The sequence below is a fragment of the Colias croceus genome, chromosome 8 (assembly GCF_905220415.1).
Source record: "Colias croceus chromosome 8, ilColCroc2.1".
In the NCBI taxonomy this organism is placed as follows: domain Eukaryota; kingdom Metazoa; phylum Arthropoda; class Insecta; order Lepidoptera; family Pieridae; genus Colias; species Colias croceus.
Genome location: NC_059544.1, coordinates 4,655,550 through 4,683,385, shown reverse-complemented (window position 1 = coordinate 4,683,385; position 27,836 = coordinate 4,655,550). Strand labels below are relative to the sequence as shown.

At 31.9% G+C, this 27,836-nt stretch overlaps 1 protein-coding gene across 1 annotated transcript; it reads right to left on the bottom strand.

Annotated features, from left to right (window-relative positions):
- LOC123693832 (ATP-binding cassette sub-family G member 1-like) lies at nt 1-27,836 on the bottom strand. Its single transcript, XM_045639069.1, has 10 exons — nt 27,552-27,836; nt 19,619-19,736; nt 8,415-8,601; nt 7,163-7,308; nt 4,220-4,458; nt 2,738-2,854; nt 2,403-2,554; nt 1,557-1,743; nt 910-1,166; nt 1-605 (listed from the first exon to the last, which is right to left on the bottom strand). Exons 1-10 carry the CDS (start codon nt 27,658-27,660, stop codon nt 261-263), a joined length of 1,857 nt encoding a protein of 618 aa, XP_045495025.1. The 5' UTR covers nt 27,661-27,836; the 3' UTR covers nt 1-260.

The following is a 27,836-nucleotide window of genomic DNA, read 5'->3' as shown; positions in this document are numbered from 1 at the left end:
TTCACTTCTGATTAAAACAAAGGTTCCCAAGCAACCCTTAAAAGTACTTAAACAAAATATAGAAAATATTCTTTGGAATGTCTTATATAACACTGTTTTATATTGTTCTTTACTTCGATCTCGTATTAGCAGCATAATTTGAACATCTCGTTGCAATATTTTAAAATTGAGCGCATTATACATACTTTAATTTGATCCCTTGTAATTTACACATTTATTGCAATTGGCTACTTCTAAAATTTTCTGTTATGGTCTAATATTTACCACTTGAATTTAAGCCGTATTTTTAGGACAATGTATGTGAGAGTGATTACTGTTACGCCTATAGCACCTAGCGCTCCTATCGCAACAGAAAACTTCTCGTCTAGCATGCCATTGTCTTTCAAAAATTGCGTCGGTTTTGAATAGTGACAATAGATGTCGGTGCAAACAAGTTTCGGGCGGTTCATTCCGAAAATAGATATCACCAGACCAACCAGGCCGTGTTTAAGGAATGATATGTGGAACAGCCATCTGAATATGAAAGGTGCGTCGCTATATCTGAGGAAGAACCCGGAGAATATCGTGAACGGCGTTATGAAGAATGGACCGAAGATCACTGCATTCTGAAAAAAAAAGATAAAGCGTTTATATAAGGCATATTATCGTTGTCTGGTGATAGAGCAGGGATATAGTACCTCATGAAACGTAACGCTTTAGCGGGCTGACCCGTCATAAGGTATGGAAAAATGTAAAAAACGTCAGCGAGCATACAGTCTGCGTGGGCAGAACAGTAAAGTGTACTATATTAGTGCAGTACGTCACGAATCGCAGGACTTATGCGGGCTGGCCAGTCATAACATAGGTAATACAGACTGCGTGGGCTGTATTAGCCAGACGTGTGTGTATAGTATTATTGTTAATAATTACCTTTATATTAAACAGAGAACCATTAAAGAGTCCGACACACACAGCTATATAGGAGACCAGAACTAAAGTGGTGCAGTACGTCATGAATCGCAGCACCTCAGCTGGCTGACCCGTCATGACATAGGTAATGCAGCAGAACGTCAACGTGCATACAGTCTGCGTGGGCAGTATGGAGGCGAGGGTCGACGCGTAGTACGCCCCTGTGTTATACCATCGGTTGAAATGCTCCCGTCTCACTATTGGCACTTGCTCTGGAACTGAATATTGTGATGTGTTTTATAAAAACGATTTTAGGTTGAATATTTTATATAGATTAGGAAGAATTTTTTTGATTTGGCATCGGGTGAACAAAAAAACTTCAATCAATTTAACAAATGCCTAATAGTGTTTCTGCGAATGTAACTCAAATTACGATTCTAATACACCCTTGGAATAATATGATTTATAAAAATAATTATAAAAAAAACGCCGTGATCGTGAGGTGAGATCTGAACCCGCATCATTCGCGTCATACCGGCCACATTTTGAGTAGCATTATAACAACAACAACAAGTACGATTTCAATAACAACGATTTTTATTGAACATTAAGACATGTTCCCTAGATTCTATTTTATCCCTATAACATTATGAAGAAATAATACTTACATCGAACAGTAACTCCACTGAACGCAGTGAACATTAGAAACATAAGGCTATAGTAGAGGAAGTTGAAGTTGTCCCTCACGTATTTGGCGTCTTTGCCGACATTGAAGAACAAAATGCCGACGAACAAGGCCATCGTGCAGTGAATTCCTACATTCATCAGTGTGAACGACGGGTCACGCCATATTGTCTAAAAACAATACATTATCAACACGTGGTATCATATAATCTGGTTGATAAAAGGAATGTTTACTTATGTGTCTTGTATTGACTATTTTCAATGAATGTAACGATGCTCTATTCGTATAATATTCTTTCGTATTTCATAAACCGTATGAAATCAAAATATAAGATACATTATATATTTAAATAAGTATTAGAAAACTTAATATTTGAAACAGTACCTAATTAAAGTCATTGTATTTCCATTGACACTTCTTCATAAATTATATAGGTAATATCTATGTAATATTAGATATGTAGTTGTGTTATTAGGTACCTTTTAAAAGACATTACTAATAATTCTGAAAGAATATTCCCCTTATATGAATTTAACCTGATTATAAAAATGATTAAATTTTAATATCCACGAGAAGCGTGTATCCAATAGTTAAATGATTACATTATGTTATTGATATGTTATCAAAATATCGATTGATGTCTCCTTCATACCTAGTGTGTTTTTCATGTGTGTTATGACCATTAAATTTAATGCAATGTAGTTCTATAAACGTCAAAATTAATCTGGAAATATTTCAAATCAAATTTTTAAAACTCTATTTCTATACCTATCTTTATAAATTAAATAATTAACTGTTAAATTAAATAATTATAATAAATAAAATTTACCAATAATGCTCTCCGAGTTAGAATTGCGAATTGGTTGATAGATGAAGTCGGATATGTGCTTTTTAATGCTAATAAAATTTTATTAGTAGGATCTTCTTTTGGAGGAGGTAATGTTGTCAGGCAAATTTCGTCACCTTTGTTAATTTTATAATCTGAAATGAAAATTTGAATAACAAATTATTAATAGATTTTTGGCGAATTGTAACTAGGGTATGTTAATATAAAAATTTTGTGACTTTTAATAATCTAATAGGTACTCATAAAATTTTAATAATTTAACATTTTAAATAAATCAATTATTATACTTATAATGAATTGAAACGTTTCAGACTTACCTAAACATAGTAATTTACTGTCAGTCTCATTAGATATATTATTTATCCATTGACTATTTTTGCCATTTTGCGAGTGTCTCTCTAAATCATTTTCGTGGCCTCCGCATATTTCAATGACTGTAATAAAAACATTAAAAATTATCAGAAAAGTTATTATTTAATTGCTGGTTTCAAAACAAATAGTGTTTAAATGGTTTATAAAACTGTCTGATCAATATCTCATTAATATAATAAAGATTAAAAATAACACATTAGAATTACATCGAGCCCTAATGGACTTATACACGCTTTTAGAAAACATTGGAAAACACCCGAACAATTACAAAAATAAAAAATATATAAAACAACACGTTTATTTTTATTTTTTTTTTTTTTGAAGGTCTTCACAAATTCAAGTTTATTTCTCATATTTATTCATGCTTTTTGCACTTAAACACTGACGAGGTTAAAAGCGAATTGATATCATGACTGCAGTTTGCAAAAATGTCTATTAACCGTTCCTTCTAGCTCACCAATTGTCCGCTCTTAAATGGGATTTCCTGTACTTTGTAGTACCGGAGATAAGAATTAAGTTCCAATCTCCTTTTGTACTTTTCGGAGCATTAGTACCTACAGAGTAAAAGCGCATTATACTACACGGACCACGGTGTATAACACGTGTGGGTAATTGGCTTAAATGGATAGGAAGGGACTCATAAAGAACGAATAGCCCAGGGCAAATATACTACATATTATAATATAGGTATACACCTGTAGAGATCAGTTATAAAATATAATATTAGTATGGAAAGATTCACTACTTTAGACAATGTAAAAGGAATTAGGTTATTCACATTTAATTCAAGTTTCTGTTTTTATTTAAAACAATAAACAATACAATGAAGTCGATAAAAACAGCTTTTGCATTGTTTTTCAAACTAGGTGAAGTCTAATTAAATTGGATATAATGGCTTTAATTAATTTAGATGCATATCTAATATAAAGTGTCTCATTAGTAATTATCAGTTATTGATTGCTAATAAACATTGTAAGGCCGGTTAAACGTTGGATTGTTATACATAAAATAGTTATTGCATATTAAATATAATCTGAGTTATTATGTATATATTGAAGAATTTCTGCAGTCCATTCTTGGTGCAGATTTATAAAAAAATATTCGAAGTTATAATCGACCAGTGAAAAAGAAATGAAATGTTCCATGTCTCTATTTAAAAGCAATAGAAATCTATGGTGCATGAATGTTTACGGTGTTACTGCTTGAAAATTTTTCATTTTCTTTCGTTCTTTTGTTTATTTTTACTTTTAAAATTATTTCGGTTTTAGGTTTTGTGTAGTCGTACTGAAGTGCGTTTGAATCAATATGGGAATATACTGAGGCTAGTTCCACACTGGTTCACTTTAAAATCCTATGTAGATACTATGTACCTAATATATCCGATAATGGTAAGAAATAGAGAGCACATCAATCAAATAGGTACTCACAGAAGTCAACTGGGTTATGATATGGGGGGCAAATAAGATTAATTTCTTCTAGGAACGGGACGAGCAGCTGCACAGCGCCCATATAGCCACACCTGCCTCCAACTATGGCGTATAACCTGTCCACCATGTCTAGCAGGGTTGCTGAGGGTTGGTGCATAGAGATCACAACGGTCCGACCCTGCCGCGCCAATAGGTGGAGAAGGTAGATTAGTTGCTTGGTTGTGGAGCTGTCGAGACCACTGAAAGAAAAATAAATCTAATTAATGATTGCTGATATTATTGATATTAATTAAGATAATCGTTTCATCGTCGTCATCGTTTTGGGATAAGATTAGATTTATTTATTACATCATGCATAGTTTTCGATAGACACAGTATTGTTGGAGCAAGAATAGCTCTTAGCAAAAATATAACTAGTATGAATAATACAGGTTACGTATGGTGTTTGAACATTGCACGAATATCTATAAACTACTCTTATTCTAATTATACCAATAGAATAATAGTTAAACCTCATTCTTTAGGTCTTACAAACTCAAATAGTTGGCATCGAATATATGTTAATAATAATCCATATAACATATTTTTTAATTCTAAAAATGTTTGTATTAAGTGTCTAGACAGACTTTTCCGAAGCATATTATATTGTATCTGTTTTCCTATCGAATCCTAGAATTTATATTTATGTGTACTTACATATTATCTAATATTACGACCTGTGACTTTTCTATTGAACTTTCTATTGAATTAAATACTTCAAAATATTATAATTCACATAATATACACATAATATGTACATATAATTCACATAATGATTTAATTTTTAAACGTCAATTTATTTAAATACTTAAAATAATTAATTAAACGCCATATATTATCTAATAACTAAGTAGATAAATTATAGATAATATAGGTTTTTAAATTATAGGTAACAACTGTTGTAGTTACTCAGGCAAAACCTTTTAACCTCTATATATCGGAATTTAGAAATAAATACTTAACTAATTGTGTAACAATGAATTCTATAAGCACATTCATAGATACCTAATAACTCTGTGATAATAACAATAGAAAAAAATTGATTGTCTGTAAAGTCGTTTTACTGACGATAGTTGAACGTGACGTTCCACGCTCTCGCTCGCACTTCAAGCCTTACACGGAACGCCTCAGAGCGAGGTAACGCCGCATGAGTCATGTTTTTTCGTGCGTGCACGCGGCTCTATCGAATTATAAGACGTTGTCACGTCAAAAAAGAAGTCAAATACGACAGACATTTCTTATTTCGTAGCATTTTTTTGTATTGTTATTTTTACACTGAACATTAGTTAAAAATATGCTACAGGGTTCCAGTTAAACAGCCAATGACTGAGATAGTTCGATAATTTAAAAATAAAACTCACACTCATTTACTTAAGAGAATTATTCATATTCAATTAGTCAGGAGAGTACCTACTGGCACAGGAAATGGTAATAATTATACAGTATATACAGGTTTATCGGTTAAGGTTATCGAGATTCGCGACACGAATAGTCTCCAATAATGGCGTCTAATGATGTGGTTTTTAAATAATCAATGTGAGGTATAATGAGCTGTTATACAGTGAAAAATTTAAAGTGAAACTTCTCTAGGCGCGTTGAGAGTCACGTCATGGAGTGTTGAAGCATCTTTGGTATCTTTTAATAAAAATTAATCAAGATTATGGGAAGCAAAAGAAGTTTCACTTCTGACATGTGTGCTCGGCACATACGCTCTTTTTTTAATTTAGGTAACATTTCTTCAAAGTCGCTAGACTTCATATGAGTAAAACAAATCGCAAAGTTTCAAAGATGTCAATGCCTGATAAGATTGAGATAAGTAAAGAACACCTGTGTGCAATGAGAGTAGGTATATTTATCCGTTATCATAAGCGACAAGTAAAACGGGCGATCGATTATGCTTTTTATTTTAATATGATAAATTTATAAGTATACAGTAGTATAACGTCGAAAAAGGAATTAAACGTTAAATAAGATTAATTAATTACTCCGATCCTTTGGCAAATCTGCCATAAAAATTAACGTAAGAAGTTACGTTTTAGGTATATTATCATTTCAGTTGTTTTGAAAGGTCAATCAAAGGAATCGTATCGAGTAATGGGTTAATACCCATTGAGCCCCGAGCGGCCCGATCGGTCCACGACACAATAGATTTTCTATTGTGTCTGTGATTCCGGAGCCTGAGACCTGAGTTATTAATAATTGAGCAGAATTTACTTCTTTAATAATTAATGGTCATTAATTAAAGATTATTTTGAGATTAATTCATTTCACACAAAGTTACACGTTCACCTTGACAATTAATTAAAACAAAACCTTTGTTAAATGTTTCCGTGGTTATTTCAGTATTCGACGTTTAATTTTGAATAAATATAAAGCGGTTCGCAGAATGATACTTTTATTCAATTTATTTATTTATTTGTATTGAATTACAATTTATTTAAAACGTTAAATACTGCGTCAAGAATTTTTAATACACATGGGGCAAGTAAGTACCTAGATTAGCTTGTTTATACACGGAGACATTTTTTGTTTCGTTAACCACTGAATCAAGTAAACGGTCAGATTCTCTGTCAATGTAAAACTAAAGAATGGATCAAACGAGAGTTATAAAGCCTGTCAGTCATTATGCACATCACCTTTATTGGTGAAGAAAATGAGGATGCTGTCATGTCCCATGAAAAAAAAAATATCGATGATAAGGGTTCTAACTTCTAAAAGCCTGCACATGCCGAAATCCACTAATCTTAATATTATTTAGATGATAAAACGCTGCTCTACATTAGTTCTCTTGGTAGTTTTGGAATCGTATCGAGTAAAATCACTTTCATTCACCAGTTAGGTACTAAGTAAAACCAGAATCAAAATAATATAGGTAACCAATGTGTAAAAAATGTCAGGTCTCACCTAGTAGGTTCATCTAAAAACATAACAGGCGGATCGTTGACTAGTTCCAGACCAATCGCCAGCCTCTTCTTCTGACCGCCAGACAGACTGCCAGCCCGCGTGTTCCTCACTCTGCTTACACCGAGCGATGTTATTATTTCTTCCACCTAAAATAAAAAATTTTTAATGCCAGATGCATGTGGTAAAATTTCAATTATATGGACATACAGGTTACATAGTTCTTTAATATGTCTGAAAACTTACTTAAAAAAAATATAGGTAATTGAGTTTCTTTGAATATATTCGATGAATGTAGGTATGTAGATTGTAGGTACAAGTACATAATAGTTAGTGTACAAGCACAGAATAATAACTAGTAGAGTAACATTTTTATAGAGCACAATTTTTTTTAATTCTCAACTTTTTTTAAGGATTTTTTTTCAAAATGACTTCTACGATTATAAATTCTAAGTTGAATTGATTGACGTCATAACAATCATGTAATAATAATATGTATATTTTTATTTTGTAAGATTGTTTTAATTGTCTGTTATTAAATCAAGGTGTTTTCGCAAATTAAAAGTTCTTTGTGACCAAGTGATGGAAAAAATAAGCGTTCTTACAAATAAAAAAGGCACCAAATGGAATAAAATCTATTCAAAGCCTTTTACAGGTTTATTATGACTAATTAATTTTTTATCACGTTTGAGTGCGCTCGAACTACTTTCAGTACACTTGCACTGGCGTAAACCATTCAAGTTCATTCGTACTTAGAACAGTTTACGATTACTTACGTTGTAATATTTTCGTAATTTTCATTGTTTCAAGGCAATTTTTCATATCAGGCTGTTGTTACCTTCATTTTTGTTTCTGTGATTAATTGGTCTAAAATATTTGATTTACAGCATAATATTATTTAATTAAAATTTATTTAACAAAAACCCATGTTATTTGTGTTTAAGGAATTTGCTATTACTGCTTGTATATTCAAGATATCCAAACGATTTGGGTCAAGTATGATCCAGGGCAATTATTACATACTAGCAAGATTAGTGACTATTATCAAAATTTACCCGTTCTTCCGATGTAGTAAGTGACCCATATAACCAACCTAATCCTTCCTTTGTATTGTATTATACGCAAAGTACCTATATTATGAATGGCTATAAATTAGGTTATCGTTTGGTATAGTGTCGTGAGTTATACGTAGTATTTAGGTACTAATCTGATGTTTCATTATACATAAACATAACATAACTATTCAATGTTTTACCCTTTTCAATTTTTGTTGCGTATTGATATGGTTTCCCAGTTTGAGCTCCGCAGCGAAGTGTAGGGATTCCTCGATAGTGAGCATGTTCTGCACCTGGTCATCTTGGAGTATGTAACACGAGCGACGCCTGAACAGCTTCTCATTCCTTATTTGACCATTCACGCAAATTGTGCCGCTTGTTGGCTTTCTGAAATGAAAAAAGGAATTAGTATGTGCGTTATACATATTTTTAGTGACGTATTTTGCATAGGTCAATGAGTTATTAAAGAAAGTACGTTACGCGTTTAATAAATATGTAAATATTTACTCTAAACATCACGCGACACAATAACATCCTGATAATGATATGATGAAATCGTCAGTGTATGCGGAAATGCAAAGAAATATTTAAGTAAATACTCGTATTCGGATTAAGAATATCGCATTTACCATAATATAGTATAATAATTATTATGTATATAATTTAAAAAAAAATACGGGAAGCTGTTGCTAGCGAGTTTCCGTTTCAAACAAGGCGCTGCAACACATTGATTGATGTTATTAGTATTGCAAAAGGTATTATTTATTTTGTTGTTATATTATGTGATAAAGAATAATGAATTGCTAACGCAGATGTATTGATTCCGTATTATAATTAAGTATAATACACAATAGAATGTATGGAAATATTTGATGAGATTTTATTAAGAGAGAGTAGTCAATAGGGAGGAATAATTTTCAAATAATTAAGTGTAAATTGCTTATTATGTTTACTTAATTTCATTACGTACCTACATAAGAAAGAAAATACTTGATATAGTGATGAAGTTTAAGTCAGATAAATAATACCCTTTGCAACACTAATAACATCAATCAATGTGCTGCAGTGCCTTGTTTGAAACGGAAACTCACTGGCAACAGCTTCCCGTATTTTTTTAAATTATATACATAATAATTATACTAGGTATATTATGGTTACTGCGATTCGTTCTTAAACCGAAACTTCATCACTATATCAAGTATTTTCTTTCTTATGTGCTAATACGAAATTCTTAAACCTAAATTAGGCCGTCAATTTAAATTGAAAGGAAACGTCTGAGGTCAGTAAATGAATACTTCCTCTAGTTTCAGACTCTTTGCTTGTGACATGAAGAGTATAATAATATACTACGAGATTCTGAGATTATATTATCTTCAGTTTGACTCATTTTAAGGGTTTTAACGATTGCTGATAATATCCCCGATACCCCATTTGATACTTTCAGACGTAAGTTTTTATGCATTATTAGTCACATATATTATTAGTCACGAATATCATTAGTCATTTTAAGTGGCAGATAAGCTAAGGGATAAGGATAAGGGAGCTTTGAAAGATGGCTTCAATAAAAAAGCTTACACTTAAAAAATTCTTGTTCTTAATTTACTTACCCATAATCATATTATAATAATCCAGTATTACTGGATCGCTAAAATTGCCACATTATTTCATATTTTTTGTTCACGCATCCGTAGTTAAATTAGTAATTGACTACCATATACAATTCTTATTACATACGTATCTCCATATTCATATATTTAGTAAAATATTTTAAAGCTTAATTACTATGCCCAAAATTATTCTCATCAGAAATGATAACGTTTTTGTACGTGAATTGTAATTTTATACAGGAATTTTAATTTTATTGTGTAAAATGTAAGTCAGGCATGTCATGACTAAAAACACTCACGATTATATTCCTAGAGATGTTTTATAAAATAGTATTTGTGGTATTTATCATTGACTGAAATTCACATTCGTACGTACGTGTTAAGTGTTTTTGAGGTAATGCAGGATTTATAGTTATGCGGAATAAAGTTGATTTTATGTTTATTTTTTCATTTAATTTGATATTCAAGGTAAGAAGATAATACAATCCACACCTACATGTGTATGTTGCAATCGCCTGGAACAATGAGGTTGTAAACAAAGATAGGTTGTCGTTGAAACAATTAACGTACTAGTTATCTATCTATGCATAGAACTTTCATATCAACGATTATCATAGATATTTAAATCAATAGCACGGTGGGTCGTTGGGCAATATTCTAATCAGAAATAGGATCAATAAAAAGTTAAACCGCTCCCCATGCGTCCTTTACATCTATACTAATCTATATATATAAAACTCAAAGGTGACTGATATAGTGATCTATCAACGCACAGCCCAAACCACTGGACGTATCGGGCTGAAATTTGGCATGCAGGTAGATGTTAGGATGTAGGCATCCGCTAAGAAAGGATATCCCGAAATTCTTGCGGGAACGGGGAAAAACGGGGATACACGTACAAAGTCGTGGGCGGAAGCTAGTACCTAATATAAAGCTGAAGAGTTTGTATGTTTGTTTGAACGCGCTAATCTCAGGAACAACTGGTCCGATTTGAAAAATTATTACAGTGTTAGATAGTCCAACTATCGAGGAAGGCCGGTATATCATCACGCTAAGACAAACTGGAGCGGAACTATGCAGGTGAAACCGCAGGGCGCAGCTAGTTTTTTTATCATATATGTAGATATTATATTTTTTCCAGACGAAGTAGGACTTGGCTATCAACACACATACTATACAGTCCATACAGAACATCGTACGATTCGACAATTGAGTCTATTATTGGTTGTATCCATGTTGCATATATCGGGCCGTATTTGAATAAAAGTAACTGAATTCTAGACTCTTTGGAACTTAATCAGTACATAGTATAAAAGAAAGTCGCTTTCTCTGTCCCTATGTCCCTTTGTATGCTTAAATCTTTAAAACTACGCAACGGACTTTGATGCGTTTTTTTTAATATATAGAGTGATTCAAGAGGTAGGTTTTAGTATATAATTTACTAGCTTACCGTCCGCGGCTTCGCCCGCTTTCTCTTAAACGATTTGAAATTTAAACTATCCTATCTCTCAAGTTGGATCGAACTGCACATAGTGTGCGAATTTCATTATAATCGGTTATGTGGTTTAGGAGTCCATTGAAGACAAACATTGTGACACGAGATTTATATATATTATGAAGATTAGGTTTTAGACAAAGCGGGCGAAGCCGCGGGCGGTAAGCTAGTTATATTAATCTAGAAGGATAATGTGTAGCTACGTCGCAACGCTAAATTCATAAATTCACTGGTATGTTTACATAAAAATCCGCAGACGCATGCGACTTCTATTATATGTTTCATTGTGTAGTTTCATTGTTGCAAGATATTTGTCCTTAAAAATTAATAGAAGCTAAAAATAAATGTTGTTAATCTTAGGTATGGTTATCAAAAGGGAAATAATAGAGTTGACTATGATTTATCTTATTAGAAATAGGCATTGTTACCTAATTGTTAATATATCATTAGTTCCTGCATTTAGGACGATAAATAACTAAACAATCGTAAATTTACAAAACCGCTAGACCAATTTTCATGGTTTTTTGACAGTGTTGAAAATATAATTCAGTATCCCTCTACAATTCAACATAGCTAATAATGCTTCAACATGTGAACTATTTGCAACGAAATATAATTATAAACAGAAAAATCGTGCTAAAATTGAATAGAAGCAAGTAATTATGTACACGAATGCAATGAAATAGAACGGAGTTAGCGCTACACGGTTTTACGTAATTCGTACTAATCATTGGGCGTTTTGTTTTTGTTTATCTGTGATTGAAATCAGTAAAGAAAAAAATATAAATATAAAATAATCTTAAATAAATAATATTAAAAAATTGAAAATTTATTTTTTCAGTACTTTTTCTAATTAAATATTTATATAAGATTTGAGAGTTACTATATGATCCAAATATTATATTATATTGTATAGTAATCACCTTCCCGTTCTTAGGTTTACATTCATATACTGAAAATACAAATACATATCACACATTTCGTGATAAAAATCAAATCAAATTTCCAAATCTGTATCAATTCCAAATTGTTCGAGTGTTGTGAGTCACTCTCAAGTAAGTTATTAGTGCAATCCCAAAATGTTAGAGAGTTGTGAGTCACCGAGTAGTAAGTATGAGAGCCAGATAAGTAAACCAATCTGATAACATTGCCGATAACATTTTATTCATTGATGACTTCCTAAATACAATGATTCATGCTATTTTTCCCATATACTTCATCACTTTTCACGTAACAGGGGATTTTTCATGCATGTTAAGTTAAAAGAGCAACTATGGAACTCCTTGCCCGTCTTCTTCATAGATACTGCTTTCAGAATCGGTGGTTAATGTTAAAATATGTTAAGACGATACAAAAGAGCTTCTAGAAGAAGTTAAAAGAAATAAATAAATGTTTAAATTTGAGTATTTTATAATGTAATACCATTTATACCGGACTTATAAGAATGGATTCTCATTTAATTACAATTCAGGTTTTTTAAACACTAGCGGATGTTTATTTTTCTAATTAGCAGAGCTTCTAAATAAAAATACAATAATTAAGTAATGATGTTTAATGAATGCTCTATTACGAGTAAAATCTACATTCGTATTTATATTATGAAAGAGACACAATTTGATCAAAACTTAACTTCTTGAATATACGTACTTCTTGATAGTACGAGATCCCACAGCAGGATAGGCGTTCTTAGTTTTTTTGGTGAAAACAAAATTTTATGTAAATTTATAATTAGGAGGATATAAATCGACTAGGTTGCCAGTCAAAATTTGACCGCAAGCATGTTTTATTAAATTTTTTCTAATCGATTTTGTGGAAAAAAATTCCATTCACTTGCGGCACGGCGAATTATATAAAGACTAAAAAACCACGGTTGCCGTTTTTCATCTGGCCGCAACCCCTTCGCAGCATGGCTGGCTCCATGGTATGATTTCAATCAGAGGCGGCTCGGCCCAAGGAGCGCTGATGCTGTGAACTCCCATAAATAATTATAATTAACCTGCTCATTCGTTTAATAATTAATATCACTATTTAAAATCTATCGTAAAAAACTTACCGTAAAATACTAATATCAACAAAATACCTTTACACGTACCTTTACACAAGTACCTTTACACATTACAATTAAAATACATGTACATTAAGTACATCATTACATACACTCTTAATATTCATTTCATAAGTAACACGCGAAACAGAGCTTACGGAGCGCTCTCGATTGCGCTCCTATGAAACAAGATTCAGTACATTGCCTAAATACAAAATCTAATGTGAAAGAGAAATTTCGCCACAACCTGCGCGTGAAACAAAAGATTTAGTATGGAAAAATAACCATATTCGGAGCGCTGCACACACGCGACGTTGCCGACGGCCGCATCGCATTACAACAGCAATTGTGCGCGACGTTGCCACTCATATATTATAAACAAACACTATGAATACGCTTGCGAATGCAAATTCGGTAATCATTGAATTCATTTTGAAATAGCCTGTACTTTATAATTTTTAGTGTTTAGGTACCTACATTCATAATGTGGTGCAGATTTTTTTTGCTATAAATTACACCTGTAGCGCTATTGTATTTTCGTTGTTTTATTTCAAGTGAACACCCATATTTAATCTGATTTCAATACATTTATAAGTTACACGTTCATAACGCACATTTATGAATCATATATCAAATTAAAGCTTTTTTTTCTATTAATTATCTTAAATTAATATCCTAATTAAATCCGGCCACAAATGAGGGTTGCTGGCTGTTAAAGATGATGAATATTATAGGTCTACCAGAATCTGATGGCATATTTATATTTAAGAAATATAAGATTTTCATGTGGCAACTTATTTGACAAATATCAAATTGGTTGTCAAATTGTTTGTCTTTTTTCCAGTTGATGAATAATTTTTAGGATTTTGTCTAAAAAATCTTCGAAAATGTCGAAAACGCCGCTGCGATCACAAGCAAGAGGTGTTGTTTAAAATGTGTATAGAAAAACATTCGATGAAGAACGGTCAAACACATCACAATTTTCAATTTTGAAGATTTTATTGGTAAATTGGACTTACCCGTTTTGATACTTTAAATTAAAAAATATTTTATGTAGGTAATTATAATATTGTTTGTTGATTAGAATATAATTTTATGAAAACTTATTACAGGAGTTTCCAATACGGCTATTCGTCAAGTCCAAGCTGTCCAAGTCAATTTTATAATGTGTGTATCTGATAATACTTACGAAAATAAACATAGTTAAAAATAGACGGTTGCCTGGAAGAAGTGGCTTATGGCCATAAGGCCGCCCACTGTATGCCGATTGTATCTTTTATTTTGTGTCTTCTTCATTTTGTATTTCCTATACAGTGAAGAATAAATAAATAAATAAATAGTTTGATTTTATTTTATTTTATAAAAAATTATAAGCAGTTTTGATCTACATTATCATTATATCGATATTTTCAGATGGCATACTGGTAATGAATATACAAATATAGGTAGGTGTAAATAATAATATGTATTACCTGTATAAAAGTAATATGTATAATTGTATATTATACATGTAAGTATGTACCTACATAATATTAAGTGGATATATCATTATTAAGAACAGTATTGTCCACTTATGTAATTTGATCCAATATTGAGATCAAAATAAAAAATAAGCAGTATCAAAATCGTTCAGTCCATTTTCCCCAGGGTTGCACACTCTAAATTTTGATTTCCCTAATTGCCATCAGATTCTGGTTTACCTATAATTGAAAATGCTTGCGGTCAAATTTTGACTGGCAACCTAGTCGATATATAAATTATATTATCCTTATTATAAATATAAATATACAATTTTGGATTTATCAAAAAAACTATGAACGCACATCCTGCGGTGGGATCTTAGACTATTATGATCATTCTAAGCGGAAAATGAGTAAAGCGTGCCTATTTCTATTACGTTTTAAATAAATTAGTCTCGTAATAGCCTGTACATTTATATTCTATATCTGTATCATTAAATATAATACTGGCTACAAAATGTTGGTCAGATAGTAGCATTCAACAAAGAACAAATAACAAGTACTTTGACCTCAACAACTGTTGTGTCATAGAATGTTTATCAATTAATATTCATTCGATGTAAAATAGGTGTGAATGCTTTGTTAAAATTAAGGTAGCCATATCTATGTCTGGCTTAAATAAGCAAAAAAAAATCGGATATAATATTAGTGACTTAAATAACAAAGAGAATAAAAAACCCAGACTAAAGGTAGTAGGTATATTGTGAAATACATATTAGAAAAAAAGTAGTTACCATTTTAGCTTTGTGACTTCAGTTTTTCTTACACTTATATGTTATAAATATGTTAATTCCTTAAACAATGTAAATAGCAGACGTGCCAAAATAGAATAGTGATAATAAGTATAAAAACCAAGATCCTTTATAAACATAAAATAACACTTATGCAAATCTGTAAGTTATATAAAACAGTAAGTGTAATAATAAGTATTAAATAACATTATCCAATGAAGTAAGCGAGCAATTGGCAACAAGATATACAAATATCTCTTTTGTTATGTTTATTCTAAAACAGAGACGCGATAATGCTTTGAGACTTTTGATTTTGTTAATAAAACAGTGATAATTACTTTAAAAGCTGTTTTTATTATAATTATCGTATCTCGAGACTTTATTTTAATAAAATAGTGTTAATGTGGATAAAGAAATAGATATAAAGGATTGTATTGACCTTGCTGGGGTGCGATATAACCTCAATTGTGCAGTCCGTAGACAGCATCGCTCATATAATATATTATGTTATATTATATGCTAAAACTCTAGCATGGCTCTAGGAAATGAAGATTTTCCTTTTTTCACAAATGTATAAGAACACCTACTTAGATAAATTTAGGTATATTTAAAAGTTTAAATTTATTAAAAGACTACGTACCTTATAAAATATTAGGTATGTAGTTGAATAAATTGAAAATGAAAATTGAAAATTGAATTGAAAATCTGCCAGACACGTATTTACAGATAGATAAATTTACGTAACTTGGCAAGTAATAAATAATTGGATCTTATAACATCTTTGCATTTATCAATCTATACTAATATTATAAAGCTGAAGAGTTTGTTTGTTTGTTTGTGAGTTTGTTTGTTTGTTTGTTTGAACGCGCTAATCTCGGGAACTACTGGTCCGATTTGAAAAATTCTTTCGGTGTTAGATAGCCCATTTATCGAGGAAGGATATAGGCTATATATCATCACGTTACGACCAACAGGAGTGGAGCCACGGGGGTGAAACCGCGCGGAGCAGCTAGGTATAAATATATCATATCTTTCTATTGTGAAGATAATATTTGTATACGAGAGGGAGATTAATAATGAATCTTAATGATTCGCTTCAATGAAAAAATATTAAATACCATTATTTGTCAACAACATTTTAACCTTAATATTATAGCTTAATATTATTTCATCATATTTAATTCAATTTGTAATTTAAGCTTCCTAAGCATAATGAAATATTTAATAAAACATTACAAAAAATATACTTAATTACATTTAATTATCTAGGATAGTTATCAAGATAAATAAACATTAAACTAAATACTTTTGAACTGTTTAATAGACTTTTTTATGTATATTGTAACATGTATTTAGCAAGATAAACATAATTATTTGGTTATTTTTTTGAATAAACGTGTTTGTTTTTGGTTCTCTATCTCAAAAGTTTACTTAAAATTGAAATCCTACGATGATTGCAAATACATTAACAAAAAAATATGATGTACATTAGCCCAACATTTACTTGATTTTTTAACCAAGCACGTTTTTTTTAAGCAGGTATCAATCCCAGAGGATCAACAGCATCCAGTTCTTGTAGCAATTATGGGTTAATAAAAATTGTAAATAATATCATGCACATTGCACATATTGCGTGAAATCATATTGTTAATCATATATATAAAGTGAAATTATGTAACCATGTTTCTAAAGAGGGTCAATGTCAAAAATCGTATTATAACAGCAATATATATACGTAGTTCGTTAATTAAAACGTTACATTTTCGAGGGATTAGCGTGCTTTTCTTACGGTGCAGTCCCCCTAGCCAAGTGGTTTTCTGTTAGCGTAGCGTTCAATAGAATAGACTACGAATGTATGAGATTGACGTAAGCTGTAGACAAACGTATCTACATCTTACGTCAATCTCATACATTCGTAGTCTATTCTATTGAACGCTACGCTAACAGAAAGCCACTTGACTAGGGCGGCAGGTGCATTTAGACTAAACTTACCTACTTAGAGCTAGAGCTAGAGCAAGAGCATTCTTTCGTGATCTTTTTGTGTAAATGAAAAGTCATATTCAGTGTTGTTCAAACGTTGACGCATTTTATTTTATGGGTGTGTAAGAAGGGATATTTAGTAGAAACTTTACTTCATGTTTCAAGACTTCACACTCTATCACCTACAGAAAAATTGATAAAACGTTATGTACTTGTAACAAATTGTATTGTCTACAACTTTGTTTCTATTATTTTTATTGTAAAATGGAAAATAAAGAAAACCAGGTTAAAATATTTGAACAATATTGTCTTTACATAGAATAAATGACACGATCAATATATTAATAGATATATCATAATCATAATTCGAGTACCTAGTCAAAACTTGTGTATATAACGGAAGTTATCCATAGCAAGTTTGATACGATTTTGATAATATTTTCCTTATAGTTATACTAAATAATTTAGTTTACTATACATTCCTGGCATATATTGTACTATTCAAAGTTTTAAACTGAAGGTTTCTTTAATCAAAAAACCCAAATTAATTAAATGCTATTAAAAACTCATCGTACTAAAGGCACGAAGTGTGATTTAATAAGTGCTTAATGTATTTTTGTTATTAATTTCTACTTCCTAGTTCTATACAAACCATTAGTTACGCAGTAACTGTGTTTCCTTTCTACAAGCAGAGTGAGTATCAACAATTAGACGAAAACAAACAATTCATTTATACATGAAATGTGTTACCGTGCGTGTTTGTAATATAAACATTTATTACAAAGGAACATTTTATTCCTTTTTCCATGAGTTATTTTTATTGAAAAGTTATACATACGAATATTAATTTTTGTGTTTAGAGTTGGGATATTTATATGGGTTTTAGTTGTAGACCGTATCGATCGTTAAAATAGTATAAAATAGATAGGAAATGAATGGCTGTCGATCCAGTCAATAATATGTTTGAGGATACAATTGAAACATTTGTCGTAAACTTCTATAGTAATACATAATTTTATAATGGGAAATTTTTTAATTTTTAAATTTACGATTTAACTATAAAAGTCGCCTGTTTTTTTTTTAAATAATGCTTTCTATACTTTATAAGATATAATAGAGATGCTTATAGAGGGTGTAATAAGTATACTATTATTTTATGTTTATCTTGGGGTGATACGGGCAAAGCCGAGACTTGTTGATAATATTACGACGTTGGGGGGCACTTTGCAGCTATTAGCTACACTAGTCACCGTCACCCACTTATTTTAAGCTCTAATGTGAAGAATCCGTGCCAATGAACTCGAACATGTGTGAAATATATATAGTTTGCGTAGCTTGTTTGGTAAGACGCGTTGTATCGATGCTATTAACGATATCGTCGATTTGTCGCCAGCTAGGTCGTTTAAATATACAAGCTTTTTAGCGGTTTCCATACATTTCTGAACAAGTTTTGAACATTGATAATACAGGTGTGTATGATTAAAAATGAAAGGCGGTCTTTATAAACTTTTATTAAGTACTAGCTTTCGCCTGCGGCTTCGCCCGCGTTTCCAAAGAAAAACACGCATAGTTTCCGTTCCCGTGGGATTTCCGGGATAAAACCTAGCCTATGTTACTCGTGGATAATGTAGCTTTCGAATGTTGAAAGAATTTTTAAAATCGGTCCAGTAGTTTATGAGCCTATTCATTACAATCAAACAAACAAACAAACAAAGTTTTCCTCTTTATAATATTAGTGTAGATAAGCGAAGCAAATGAAATTTTTATAGTAGACTGAAAAGGTTTATAAGTTAATGCACGAAATATATATAGAGAGTAGTAAAAGGTTAAAAGTTCGAGTTACTTAATTAAAAATTATACAATCAATATACTTTGACCATAATACAATATACATATATACCTATGAATGATATTAAATGTGTTTTTAAAGAATGCAGAACATACATAACACAAAAAGATTTCGTTATCACTGAGTGCATGTGTGGTTAGTGATATTACAAAATTATAGTATAAGTACATATTCTTACGTGTATCCTGCAAGGATGTCTATCAAAGTGCTCTTTCCTGCGCCTGATTGTCCTATGATAACACTCAACTCGCCGGCATTGAATTGTCCACTGACTCCGTTCAGTATTGTCTTGCGTCCTATAAAAAAAAAAATTAATATCAATATTAATAGAATAAATATGAAAATTTATGCATTAGTAGGTACTGTTAAGGTGTAGCTCACTACTCAGTTGCTAAGTCAAGAATCGATGGTTGATTGCATAAGTTTGAAATTTAACATTTGTTAAGGTGTAGCTCACTACTCAGTTGCTAAGTCAAGAATCGATGGTTGATTGCATAAGTTTGAAATTTAACATTTGTATGCATTTATTTGCACATTTGACCTTGACCAGGACCTCGATATTCTCAACTCACAAAGAAATCGCCTGTATAACCTGTATTCTAACGGTGGAAACAATATGGGCGAATGATAATAAGTCCATTAGAGTAATGATTGTGTATTATTTTCATTTCCAATTTATCTTAACATTTAACTTATCTTACTGGTTTTACTATGTTCACATAACTAAAACTTAGTAGGTATTTAGATGCATTACGTAGATATACGCAAGAATAATATTTCAATATTGTAGATAATATTATTTTCTGATATTTGGAGCGTACAGTTTCGGAATAAAGAATAAATAAAACGAACAGAGAACATCCGTTTTTAAACATGATTCATCTTTAAAATATATATAATATATTAATTTATTAGGTATCATTGTGTAAATACCATAATATTCTGTTATTGTACGTTCAAAGTCCAGAACAATTAAACAGCTGATAATTATGGATACTTTGAATACAGTTTTGTGTACATTTTAAATGCAATAACAGAAATAATGTTAAGGTTAAAATCCCAATAGCCTAGTTTTGTGATTTTATGACCTTCACCAGGCTTATTTGTTTACTGACTAGTGACAAAATAAAAAAGGGCATTCGTATCGTATAGGATGCCTCAATAGATAAGATACCATGAACTACAAATAATGCTTGGCAACTTTGTTATTCTATAAGTGTTTGTAGTTTTGTCTATTTTGAGGACATACCTATACTTAGTTAAAAGTTAAAACGATAGTAATGTTTACTGTTATGTATAGGGAATTGAAAGTTTATTTTGCGATATAGAGTGCGTTAGATATTGTATTTTTTTGGAGAAGTACATTTTCAATTCTTCAAAGGGGGTCGTTCAGGGAATAAATAATTATCATAGGTTTGTACCTTTTTAATTTTTACTACTTAACCAAGAATACATACGATCTTATCAGGTATGTGATGTTCGTTAAACTACCTATTATTATTGAAATGATAAAACTGCGAATATTTTAAATGTCACATGATAACCCGGTAAACTTTTATGATAAAAGTATTTGTTTTATGAGAGCGGGACTTATTATAAAGTTAATAGTAGAATTTGTTTTTGTTCAAATAAAAGTTTGGATTTTGAACTCGAAGCTTATAATTTCTATACAATACCAAATGAAATAATGATAAATATATGTGGGAATAGGATAAATAATTAAGATTGTATTTCATAACTACTTTTATTTTTAGTCTGTGCTTTTCTATTATTTAATCTGTGGATATGTTATCTGTAGACTGTAGAACGATCTATGTTGTCTATGACTTGACGGTGTGTTTTTTTTGGGTACGATGTAATTGTAATGGAGGATTGTTGAAATGTATTTTTGGTAACCGGTGTCTGGGAAATAAATCGATTGGGCGATTTTGGCTTTTTATTTACACCATCCCCACATATATATAGTTTCTAAATTAAATTCTGTTTCATATCGTTCATAATATTAATAATTATGAATCCAAAATAGAATTCATAACCTTTTTAAATGCTCTATGTAGGTCCGTAATTATAGTTAAACATAAGTTATTGATTATTAGATATAATAACACCTACTATAAATATATTTTTTTATGAAACTGTTACTGAAGGTCGGCTGTTCAACTTATAAAATAAATAAGATCGTCTACGATAAAACCTAAGAAAACAAATTTCGAACAATTGCTTCATTCTATCTCAAATACTTAGCTGATATTATTAATATATTATTATATATTATTTATTATAATTCATAATCATATATTTCGAACACCCACATAATATGGTGCATAATGATTATGACAGACAAATTTTTTGAGTAATTAAAATTATGCATTCATTTTATTTGTATAACGTGTAAATCCTGTATAAAGCTACCACGTTGAGTATTTGATACTTTTTTACTTTTTATCTCAAATATAATTTAAAGCTTATATTTTGTTCTTAGGTATTTGAAGAGACGTTCTAATAAATAGAATAGACCGTACCTATTCAGTCTATCCATATTGAATGAATGAATAAATGAAAATGCTTTATTACTTTGAAAATATATAAATACATAAAACAAAGACAAGACTTTTCAGAAACAGCATAGGGGCGGCCTTATCGCTAGGTAGCAATCTCTACAAGGCAACCCAATTGTTTATTTACCATATGACCATATTGTTTTGTATTTAGTTCAATTATTATATTTGTTACTAGCTGCTCCGCGCGGTTTCACCCCCGTGGCTCCACTCCTCTTGGTCATAACGTGATGATATATAGCCTATAACCTTCCTCGATAAATGAGCTATGTATCTAACACCGATATAATTTTTCAAACCGGACCAGTAGTTCCCGAGATTAGCGCGTTCAAACAAACAAACAAACTCTTCAGCTTTATAATATTAGTATAGACTAGCTTCCGCCCGCGACTCCGTCCGCGCGGATGTCGGTCTTCGCGTGGATGGTTATTTCTCCATTTTGAGTAACTCCGTCAATAACATCTTATAAATATCTATTGGACCCAATTCCCAAATACGGCTAGGCCTATAATAATACGCAACGTGTGTTCGCGGTTCTACGGAACAACGTCTATGGATAAAACTGAAAAATTAAGATTAATTTTTTTCTACGTATTTTTCCAGGATAAAAAGTATCCTATTTTACGCCCAGGATAATAAGGTATAATTATACCAAGTTTCATCGAAATCGAACCGCTAGTTTTGACGTGATGCCTTCACATACAGACAGACAGACAGACAGACAGACAGACAGACAGACAGACAAAAATTTTTTTAATCACATATTTGGGTTTGGTATCGATCCAGTAACACCCCCTGCTATTTATTTTTTCAATATTTTCAATGTACAGAATTGACCCTTCTACAGATTTATTATATGTATAGATAAGTCCAAACGTTAACACCAAAAATAGCAAATTGTTTTACAAAATAGCATTGCAATTTGTAAACTACTAGGTATGTCGGTTGTCTTTATACACGTTTGATATTTTAATCCACTTCGATAATGATGAAGTGCTCTGATAACCATACTAGTACCTATTATGAAATAGTAAAACATCGTCTGTAGATATATTATTGAAGATTCGTGTTCAATTATTTATTTCTAATTTTACGTACTAATAGATTTTAAGGCACCATTTATTTACTAAATGGGTATTTCAATGAATTTTTAGGCACTATTTCGTATTCTCTTGCTCTTAGTGCCATTATACTTACAGATTTAACAATTTTTTTTTGATCTTTTCTTTACAGAGGATAGAAAAAGAGAGTTTTAAATTCGTCCGTGGGTATAAAAAGTTTCTTTATAATGGTGGAATTTAATTAATTAATTAATTATTTAAATGGAAGCTAGTTCGTTCGTGGCGCCATTTATTGTGAATGCGATAAAAAAGACAACGATACAAAGCAGCGATCTGCGATACAAGCAGAATATAATCTAAGCACTATTTATATGGAATCATATGCCATGTATGTAACTATGTACATACTACCGCATTATTGTACCAATTAACTATGTAGGTTTAATAATTTTATAAATGAGAAGAATGATTAGTCATAGAAATTCCTCTAATGTGGGCAACATTTGTGATACGTCACAATAAAACTATTGAGTAATGAGAACTATTGATATAACGATTATAATTTATCACAATTTCGAAATAAAAATTAAAAACATAAAGGTTCTATAATAAGCACAGGTACTTCAAGTGTTTAAATAAAAACTCGAGCATACAAAATGCTCGCTCATTGTATATTTTAAAAAGATGTTTCAAACAAGCTTTTAATATCATTTGAGTTCATTATCGCAGACGATCTATTTCCTTCACTTGTTAAAATAACATAATACAATAACAACTTTAAAGTTTAAACCATTTTAAACTAGCCACTGCTTGTGAAATCGAATCTACAGAACCGTAACGTAGTTTAGATTTGAACATTTATTAAGCTTATGACAAGCTTTATTCGTGATATTAAATCGTTATTATTTTTAAGTTATTTTTTCCTAATTCTATGCTATAGATTTATAATGTAGAATAATGACTAGCAAGGTAGGGATTCATAAATTATTTTTTTTTGTGGAAAGTAGTAGGTAACTTTGGTACAAAAGGAACAAAGGACTCAGAATTACATAATACATAATTATATTTAAATTTAGTCCGATTAAGAAATAAAAGGGATATGTTTTCCCTTTTAGTTACAAAAATGCACATAATAATTATGTAAAGCAAATACCTAAGTAATTATAAAAAAAAAAAAAAAAATATTAGCTCTACATTGGCTCTACATTTGAAAACGTCCTTCAAAATTCATAATCGTAACGGATATAAATTAAATTATTTTTATAAAAATTGGAATAATAAATTTATCTCTTAATATGTAAATCTTCCAATGGCTGCATCAAAATTTTATAAAATTGATTTTTGGGTCTGAATGTTTGTATTTAAAAAAAATACGAAAGTATCAAACGTGTTTGTATGAGTTGCTAGAGCCTAGAAGCTATAGCATAATCTTGGGAAATTTTAGTATTCAATTATACTTTATTATATGTAGCTACTAGCTTACCGCCCGCGGCTTCGCCCGCTTTGTCTAAAACTTAATAAATTATATACCAAAACCTTCCTATTGAATCACTCTATCTATTAAAAAAAACCGCATCAAAATCTATTGCGTAGTTTTAAAGATTTAAGCATACAAAGGGACATAGGGACAGAGAAAGCGACTTTGTTTTATACTATGTAACAGAACAGAGGTCTTTCAAAATATGTTTGTGATTATAAACTGTAGAGCGCGTGCCATATACATATATATACACATTACACAGTCTAGTCTTCCGTCAAAGCATAATATTGGCGTAGATACCTACTTCCGTAGCGGAAAGAACATACCAGGGTAATGATTTATGTATATTATGTATACGTATGTTTAGTAATAAAGTAGGGGGGTCTGTTATCACTTATCGTCCAGAGAATAGACATGCTCAAATAATCTAAGCTATAATATAATAAACTAATAAGTATATAAACACTGTATTAAATTGATATTTTTATCACTCTATCATGATGATTGCTAATAAAAATATTAATTTTATTGTAATACCTAAATAAGTAATCAAACATTGTTTTATATCTCACGATTTAGAGATCATGAAACATTAGTAGTAATTAATTTTAAGTCATAATTTCTTTATATTTTTCAGGCAATTTCGTTCTTCGAAAAAAAATGATAAGAATTTACATCGAACTAGAGGATCGCCCTGGCTTGGCCCGTGGTACATATTTCGCAATAAAATTTAGCCTATGTCCTTACTCGGGTATCAAAATATCTCCATACCAAATTTCATGCAAATTGGTTCAGTAGTTTAGGCGTGATTGAGTAACAGACAGACAGACAGAGTTACTTTCGCATTTATAATATTAAGTATGGATTTTCCTATTTTTTTTTAATTAATTTAAATTCAATTTGTACAAAGAATAACATGTAGATACAGATAGGTACCCATAGGTTATCATGATACAAAACTTGTATATCTACATAAAAAGATTTAATATTTTATGATCTAAATTCACATTAAAATAAAACAGGTTAAGCAATCATTCACTTGGTTTCATTCTTTTAACGGCTGATTTAAATATTATGTTGCTAACTATATATATATATATTACCTAACACATCGTTGGGCGTCTGCAATCGAGAGTAAGGGGGAAGCCATGGCAGTTAGTTTAGACGTAGCGAAAGCATTTGACCGGGTGTGGCACAAGGGGCTCCTCTCCAAGTTGCCTTCGTACGGCCTCCCTGAGAGACTTTGCAAATGGATAGCCAGCTTTCTCACGGCAAGAAGCATCAAGGTCGTTGTCGACGGATCATGCTCAAAACCCATGCCTGTGAATGCTGGTGTCCCACAGGGGTGCGTGTTATCGCCTACGCTATTCCTCTTGCACATCAATGATATGTTACGAATACGCGATATACATTGTTATGCTGATGATAGTACGGGTGATGCCGCTTATACCGGATTTGCAAATATCTCTCAGGAGCAAGTGGACCAGCACAGAAAGGAACTTGTGTCAAAAATTGAGAAATCACTCGATGAAATCTCGATATGGGGGCAGAGTAACTTAGTCGAGTTCAACCCCTCAAAAACGCAGGTCTGCGCTTTCACCGCGAAGAAGAAGCCTTTTGATGTTGCGCCCCAATTTCAAAACACTCTCCTTAAGCCCACGCCTTGTATCGGAATCCTCGGGGTTGACATTGCGAGCGACGTTCAGTTCAGGGGTCATCTGGAGGATAAGGCTAAACTAGCCTCAAAGAAGCTAGGGGTGCTCGCAAGAGCGAGACAGTATTTCACGCCAGCTCATCGCCTACAACTTTACAAGGCCCAAGTTAGGCCACATATGGAATACTGTTCTCATCTCTGGGCTGGAGCACCCCAATACCAGCTACTTCCTTTTGACCGCCTTCAACGTCGAGCCTCTCGAATCGTCAACCGACCCGAGCTCACCGATCGGCTGGATCCGCTTGCACTGCGGCGTGACGTTGCATCGCTGTGCGTATTTTATCGGATATACAATGGAGAGTGTTCTGACGAGCTTTTTGGACTAATACCATCCGCGCAGTTCCACAACCGCACTGCACGACACAAACTGAAGTACCATCAACACCACCTGGATGCGTGGTGCTCGTCTACAGTGCGATTCTCGAGACACTTCTTACCGAGAACCACGCTGTTGTGGAATAAGTTACCTGCTTCGGTGTTTCCTAATCACTTTGACTTGGCCACCTTCAAGAAGAAAGCCTACAAATTTCTAAAAAGCCAACAAAGCGTTCGTAAAGTTTCTGACAATGCGAACGCTCATGGGCGGCGGCGAGCCTCCAGGAAGTGAGTCGCCCGCTCTTTTGTTGGAGTTTACATAAAAAAAAAAAAAAAAAAAAAAAAAAAAAAAACTAGCGTCACTATATTATGTAGTTTATAAATAGTTAACATGTGGTCTTAATTCCGGGCTTGGATTTGTTAAAATATCGCTAATAAAGTTAAGAATACACGGGGTATTTGTAATGTATGTCAATGTAAAAATATTTCTATTACGACTGCAAATGATTCAAATCAGATACTTTTGAATTCATCAAAGCTATCTTCGAGTGCAGCGAGCTTTGAGAAAGTTGCTCGAATCTGGTTCCCGAATACATTTATAAAGAGATAGAAAAATGCCATCAAACTGGTTACAGATCCCGGAAAGACAACAGTCATTTGTTAAATTATTGTCTCGAACTGTGTTGGTTTTAAACTTATTTAATTCAAAACCATATTTGCTCTGATAAAATGAACGATAACCAAGACCACAGTGCGATACGTGCGGTACGTATACCAACAACGAAGTGTTCCAGTATAATGTTTATAACGAGTAACTAACATAATTCATTCATTGTTTATTGACTTAACCGAGTGTCAGTGTAAAAGTAATTATGATCACTGAACCCACTTATCAGAATGCTCTCTAATTATCACACATTAATCGCACTTAATCGACTAAAAATATTAAATCAATGAAAAATATTGTTTACAATCAAATGTACCTCCAGGGAAAAGGCTGTGTCGCACTTTATAACCGATCTCTTGGAAGGTAATATTTACATCTTCAGCTATGGACGACGAGGTGGTCTCCGACTGAGTATCGATAACCATTTTAACAAAATCACTGTCACTGGTTAACTACACAATAACAAAGAGCACGGTGCCATTGCGCGGTGGCGGACACAAAGGGGCGCAAGATGTAAACAAAGGACCGTCGACTGCACGCTAGCGATTCGACGCCCTAACGCGAAAGCGATTAGTGGGGAACTGAGGCGGCTATAGCAGTA